The following is a 7,229-nucleotide window of genomic DNA, read 5'->3' as shown; positions in this document are numbered from 1 at the left end:
CCGGGCTTCGGCCCCGGGCGGGGTGTGGGGAGCGATCTGTGTGTGTGGGGCGGCGTGGAGGGGCTGCCGCTGCGTGTGCGGTACTGTGGGGGCGCGGGCCCGCTGGGCGCCCCTTTTCCGCCTGGTAACCTCGCCTCTGTGCTTTCCTCTCGCCCGCCCCGTTCCTCTTCCGTCCCGCAGCTCCGTGCCCGGGACCCTGCCAGCAGAGGGGACAGGTATATGCTGGTCACTTTCGAAGAGCCGCCCTATGCTATCAAGGTAACAGCCCTTGCCCTCCCCTTTCCTTCCCTTCCCTGTTCCTCCGTCGCCCGCCCTCACACCCCCCCTTCACCCTTCATTATGCTCCCCTCCCCCACCGCAGCGCTCGGCGCCCAGGTCTCTTCCCCTGCGGGCTCCCGCCCCCTCCCCCGCTCCAGAGTGTCCCAGCGCGCGGAGTCGCTTGGCCACCGCCATCCCCTCCCGGCCCGGCTCGGCCCGGCAGCACGGCGGCGGCGGCGGTGGCAGCGCTGCGATCAACATGGCCGACATTTCCCCTCCGCGGCGTGAGCGGCAGCAATGAACTGTGGGGGATATTTATTCAAGTTAGCCCGAGTGACAGCCGGGCCCCGCCGTGCCGAGCCCCGGTTTGCATTAAAGGGGAATCAACCAGGCTGACGAGGGGGCCCAGTGGGGGGCTTGGAAGCTTGATTTTCTCTGTGGTCTGACCTAAGAGGGCCGCCGGCCTGTGGGACAGCTATGGGTCAACTTTACAAGTCCTGCTTCCCATCTGCTTTCCACTAGTACCTTCCCACCCTATTTTGGAGTATTAAGTGGTAAATTTCCCAGTGAAGTTGCAAAAATGTTAAGCCCGTTAGCTATGAGAAGGTATAGAGCAAGCAGGTTTATTCCTGGCTACCATTACAAGAGAATTTTATTAGCAGAGACAGTATTAACATGATAACCAAACCATTCCAAATCAAAAGTGAAGTTAACCTGCCAGCCCAAAGTGAAACACTTGGTGAACACATTATAAAGGCTGTTGTGTGTATGTGGCTTTCAATGATGCGGAAATTTTTTTATTTTGTTTTATTTTTTCAGGCTGGATGGAAGGAAAACCATGCAACATTTATGAATGAACTGAAAAACCTTCAGGCTGAAGGACTTACGACTCTTGGCCAATCTCTAAGGACAGCTTTTGATTTATTAAATTTAAATAGATTAGTAACTGGCATAGACAACTATGGGCAGGTAGGTTGAATATTAAGGTGGAAAAATAGTTGATTTTTTTTTTTTTGTTGGAAAACAGTCCAAAATTAAATGCAAGTAAAAACATTTCAGATTAAAATCTGTATACACAAATTTCAAAGGTGAAATTCCACACAGTTTTATATTCCTATTAAATGTTATAAGATTAGTATGAATTTGGTTTTCAGTCCCTAGAAGTTCACTGAAGACATAAAAGGTAAAATACCCTGCTTCATATTAGTTTGATTCTCTACCTGTAGGACACCTGTGCTTACACTAGTTGATTAGGGGGTCTTCATTTCTATATTAATAGAAAAGTTAGAAATTATTTTGATTGTTCAGGATTGAACTGTAGTATATAACTGTTCTGAAAGGTAAGCTTTTTCACTGGAGTATAGTAATGAGTATATTAGGATTTCTCCATTTCTGATGCATACACCATTTGGCAACTATTGCAGGAATACGTAAGGATTAATTGGCAGGCCCAGAGTTTGTTTTTGTAAACTTCAGACCCTTGGAACAAAACTGGTCTGAAATACATAAAAGAACATTTACTTGTGTCCTTAATGCCATCAAGCCCTCCTCCCTTGCTTTCAGAGGAAGAGGCAAGAGCTTTATTTTTTTGGCAGAACCAGGGATTGAACTCAGACCCTTGTGCTTCCCAGGCAAACATTTATTCTACTAAGCCATCTCTCTGGCCCCTGTAAGGGCTTTAAATGATGTAGACATTTACTAAGTAGTAATATGAGGTTTTTAAGCTGTTCCTACCCTTGGGGAAAATACTGGGGGAAAAAAAAAAGTAATGCTGTACCCAACAAAGGAATATTAAACTCAAGGAATTAATTTTTTTCTTTTTTCTATGTAGTACTGGTGATTGAATCCAGGACTTCTGCACTGATCTAGATCCTCTTTTTTTTTTTGACAGAGGGGGTCTCTTTCACTTAATTGGCTAGGCTGACCTCCAGTTTTATTCAGTCTTTCTGCCTCAGTCTCCCACAATGCTAGGATTGTAGGCATGTTCCATCATGCCTGATTTAGGAATTCCAATTCCTAAGTTGCAGTGCAATCACTATTGCTATTGTAATGTATTTAACTACAGTTTATATTGTTTTCCCAAGTTGTGTAATCCACATTTTCATAATTTCAGGGGAATTCTTCCTCTGTATACTATTTGTTTTATATAGATGGAAATGAAAGTGTTTCTTTGATTTGAGAAGTGGTCTCAGTGTATAATTCGGGCTGTTCCTGAACTCACTATGTAGCTCAGGCTAATGAACTTGCTGCAGGCCTTCTGCCATGGTCTCCCTAGTTCCCTTGATTTTAGAAGTTTTATGTTTTACCATAGGATAACTCTTTGGAACCTGAACATCTTTAGAAATGTTGAATTTAGTTCTGTAGCATTTAAAATCACATTGTCACCTAAGAGTGACTTCTCTGAGTTTCGTTTCCATCGTTTAGTTAGGTAAATTTGCATTTTCTTACCACATTACTTTTTTTCCTGTTTTATTTTTAATTCTTTGCAACTTGTTGATCTGTTTCTATAACAGTCTTTTCCATATTCCTTTGTTGTATATAGTATTGTGTAGTGTTTTATTGCTTCAGGTTTTAATTGAAGCTGTTGAGTTCAATGACAAATTTTAAAACATGCCATTTGAATACCTTATTTGGTCATCATGTCAATATATAGCAAGAGTAGTAATTTCTTTTTTTTGCATCACATACATGGGAATAGCATTAGGACACACATACCTACCTACTACATATTCAAACATTTCTTAGCATGCTTCCTTGTAAAAACTGCTTGTCATGGAGAAGCTGAGGACATTTGTAATTTAAACCTACATTTTCCTTTTCCCAGTTGCCATCTTCAACCAGAAAACACTTTATTTATGAATCTTATGAAAAGTTTGAGATTGAAAGTAGTCCTGCTTTACTGATCGTTTTAACCAAGAAAAGAGCCTGGAGATTGGGACATTTTTGCATGTTAGGATTTATTAATTCAGCTACAGGCAGAGATTTTATTTTGATAAATAAGTGAGGATATAGGAAGCAGTATATCCTGGATTTTTGCCTAAAAATCAAACTAGGATTAAAATTATTTAAGAATAAAAGTGATAGAGTAAATTGTTTAATAAAGTCTTTCTGAAAGATTTCTTTCAAAGCAAAACTTTCATGTTTATCATGTTTTTTAGTTGCATAAATACTATAAATTATCAATAATTTGAATGTCTCAAATATTTAATACAGTGTATCATTCTTGTCTTCTATGTAATGCTACTTCCAAATCTGCCTGTTTTCTGTGCAGCATTTTTATTCTGTAACATCAGTGTTTTATATAAGCACTTCATACTCTAAAGCACTTCATACTCTGTACAGAGATCTGGGAAATCTGAGTACTTGTATATAATCTCAGTAGTTGAGAGGAAATGAGAAAAGGTGACTTAGGTGGAACAGAAAGCATGTTTATTTTACAGAGTATCTTAAAAGCCTTAGAAGTTTTTGAATTGTTTTCTTAAGTACAGAATCTAAATATGAATGTTTGTATTTGTGTATTTATATACATTATAGACATGTGAGTTTTTCACAACTAATTATAAGGGCATTAGTATCTTTTTTGCATTTACTAATGTAGTTAGCATTCTTAATTCTTTGAGTACTGGTTAGGATGCATAGGATTTTTAGGACCTCAATAAAGTTGATGTAGTTGAGGAAAAAAAAAAAAGATTTCTTTTTCTTAAGTATTTGGGACAAGGTGTACAAGGTCTTACTACACAGATTGAACTCATAGTGAGCCTCTTTTCAGCTTCCCAAGTGCAGGGATTACAGGTATGCCACCACGCCGAGTCTCAATTGCAGTCTCAGCCCTGGGGGTAGGGCCTGCATAGTGCACGTGCTGGGATTGAACTCCTGTCCCTGTGTCTGTATATAAGCCGGCACTTTAATCTGCTGAGCTGTCTGGCTGGCCTAAAAGAACAATTCTTGGTGACTGTTTTCTTCAAGCACTTTGGATATCTCACCAAAGATTTCTGTCTATACCTCTAGAAGTTTTATAAATATTTAATTTTGATAATCAGTAACATTTGTTGGTATTTTTAGAGTCATGGCACAGTGTGTAGCCTCTAGTGTGTCTCTGTAGCATCCCTTTACTAAATTGCTTATCATTGCAGGTCAATTTGATTTTTTTTTTTTTTCAACATAAGGTCAACAGTTTCAAGTAATACTGATGCTTTTGAGAGTGCCTGAAAATCTGAACCCACCCAAATATCTTGGGAAATGTAGAAAGTATTAAGTAATTATTGAAGTTCTATATTTGGAATGTTGTTCAGTTTATTTTCATTCTGTTGCAATTTCTGTTATTCTGTCAGTGTTTTCAACTTTTTTTTTTTTTCCCCAGTTAGGTTCCAGCTTGCATTATCTGCTAACTTCAGTATCACTTGGCCTGCAAGTCATCATTTTTGTCACTGGCCTGACTCCACACTCCCATGCTTTAATCAGTGTACTCTACTGATCAGAGTGTTAGGTTAGATCATAAGAATAATACCCAATCTGTTCTGTGCCTTGGGTGAAGGCAGTCCTAGACTGATGTCTTCAAAGGAGATAAAATTGTGTTTAACTTTTTCTGAGAATTTTAAACACCTTTCTTTGAAAAATAATAGCATTTGGATAAGGTCAAATTGAATGATGCTTAGGGAGACTAATTTTACCTCTTTTAGTATATGTGCTGCTGAGGGGGGCACAATTTTGCCTCCTTTTGTTCTTTTTTTTTAAAAAATTTTATTTATTTATTTATGTGTGTGTGTGTGTGTGTGTGTGTGTGGCCAGCTCAGCCCACCAGGGGGCGGGCTGGCTGACATGTGGTGCTGGGGGATTGAACCGTGGTCCCTGGGCTTTGCTAAAGCTTGTTCTAAGTATGTGCTTTAGAACACTGAGCCATCTCACCAGCCCCTGTTTTTTTTTTTTTTTTTTTTTGTATTTTAAGACAGGGTCTGTAGGGTCTCACTGTGTAGATCAGACTCATGGTGATCCTCTTGTTTACAGCCTCCTAAGAGCTGGGATTACAGGTGCGAGCCACCATGCCCAGTCTCAATTGCCATCTCAGTGTGCCCCTGGGGGCAGGCCCCAAGGATTGAACTCCTGGCCCCTGTGTCTGCCTAAGCAGGTGCTTTAATTCGCTGAGCTATTTGTACCTCCTTTTATTCTTGAGCTAAAAGATCTATTAGTGACTTTTGCAGATAATCTGGGTAGAATTGTGATGTTACTGCTTTTTTTTTCCCATTCAAGTAGTACCTGTGTCACCAAATACGGAGTTTGCTAATGGAAGCAAAATTTTACCAAATGCTTCTGTTTGTGAATCAGGTGTTTGTGAACAGGCGCATTTCTGTATAGACTTTGCTTTTAACAGTAGTGGGTGAAACAAGGTTTGCCATTGGCATACAGCAGTAGTTACCTTTTTTGTTTTGTGTTTAGTACAGGGTCTATAGGGTCTCACTACACAGATTGGACTCGTAGTGATTTTCCTGTTTTCAGCCTCCCACACGCTGGGATTAACGGGCGCACCACCATGCCCTGTCTCAATCACCGTCTCAGCACACCCCTGGGGCATGGCTGGCACTGGCACGGTACAGCATGGCACGCCCGGATTGAACCCTGGTCCCTGAGTCTACCTAAGCAGGCACTTTAATTCACTGAGCTATATGGCCAGCCCAGCAGTAGATACCTTTTTAAATGAAAGTACCTAAAAATACTATTGTGCTGAATGTGGATTGGAATTATAGTAGTGAAATTCTGTAAATTTAGTTTCAATTTTTTTTGAGACAAAAGTCTGCTTGTGTCATTCAAGTTGGCTTTCCTGTCTTAGCCTCCCACGTACTGGAATTACAGATGTGCAGCACTTCCCTGGGTAAAGTTTGTGTTTGTGTGTGTGGCTGGGAATCTGACTCATGGCTTACCAAATGCTAGGCAAATGCTCTGACACTGACCTTCAAAATTTTTAATTTTGGAAAATGAGGTGATATATACTATCTTAACCACCTTAAAATGTGTATTTCAGTAATATTAGATATTATCACACCATTGTGCGGTCAATATCTAGAACTTTATTATCCTATAAAATTAAAATTATTCATTGAACAACAACTCTGTTTTCCCTCCCTTCCCCCAGCAGAAAGGATTACTCTACGTATGTTTTTGTGTGATTACGCTCCATATCTATTACCAGTGCAATCATATGGTACATTTGGTCCTCCCCATCTACAGGTTTCACAACTGTGGATTCAACTAAACATGTGTCAAAAATTTTTGAAAAAATTTCTCTGTGTAGGATGTATACAGACTTTCTGCTGTCACTGTTCCCCAGGCATAACGTATTGCTTTAGATATGTTAAGTAGTCTAGAGATGACTTAAGGTATACAATAGGATGCCTGGATGTTGTAGACAGATACACCATTGGGCTGAGGGGGATGGATCTGGAACCAATTGTTATAGCTACTGAAGGAAAGACAGTATTTGTCTTTTTGTGGCTATGTTATTAGCACAATATTCTTTTTTTTTTTTTTTTTAATTTGTGTGTGTGTGTGTGTGTGTGTGTGGCCAGCTCAGCCCACCAGGGACGGGGCTGGCTGGCATGTGGTGCCCGGGGGATTGAACTGCGGTCCCTGTGCTTTGCTAAGCTTGTTCTAAGTAGGTGCTTTAGACCACTGAACCATCTCACCAGCACCATAGCACAATATCCTTAAGGTTCAGATGGACCTTATATAACTTTTGTTAGGACTTTTAAAACAATGTTAACTTGTTTTCTGTTTTATTTATATGGCACATTTTGCTTATCTAACCGTCACTTAGATTAGTTCTACCTTTTAGCTATTTTAAATAATGTTACAAAGAACGTGGTTGTATAAGGACAGTATTTCCTGTAGATGTTTTTAGTTCTTGGGATGTGTGCCCTGAAGTGAAATTATCTCATAATAATTTCATTTTTGAAAAAATACTGTACTGTTGCACCATT

General features: G+C 40.1%; 1 protein-coding gene across 2 annotated transcripts in view; it reads left to right on the top strand.

Annotated features, from left to right (window-relative positions):
* Ints6 (integrator complex subunit 6) overlaps positions 1-7,229 on the top strand; it is an 89,044-nt gene that overhangs the window by 812 nt on the left and 81,003 nt on the right. The window contains exons 2-3 of one of the 2 annotated variants that reach the window (XM_004633102.3): positions 181-258; positions 1,078-1,227. In XM_004633102.3, coding sequence (XP_004633159.1) covers positions 181-258; positions 1,078-1,227 — 228 coding nt within the window. Of the gene's footprint in view, positions 1-180; positions 259-482; positions 543-1,077; positions 1,228-7,229 lie in introns of those variants that run through there. The other variant, XM_023717213.1, reaches the window with a different exon arrangement.

The sequence above is a fragment of the Octodon degus genome, unplaced genomic scaffold, assembly GCF_000260255.1.
Source record: "Octodon degus isolate 3935 unplaced genomic scaffold, OctDeg1.0 scaffold00051, whole genome shotgun sequence".
Classification (NCBI taxonomy): Eukaryota; Metazoa; Chordata; class Mammalia; order Rodentia; family Octodontidae; genus Octodon; species Octodon degus.
Note: the sequence above shows the minus strand (reverse complement) of the source record. Positions and strands in the feature narration are given on the sequence as shown.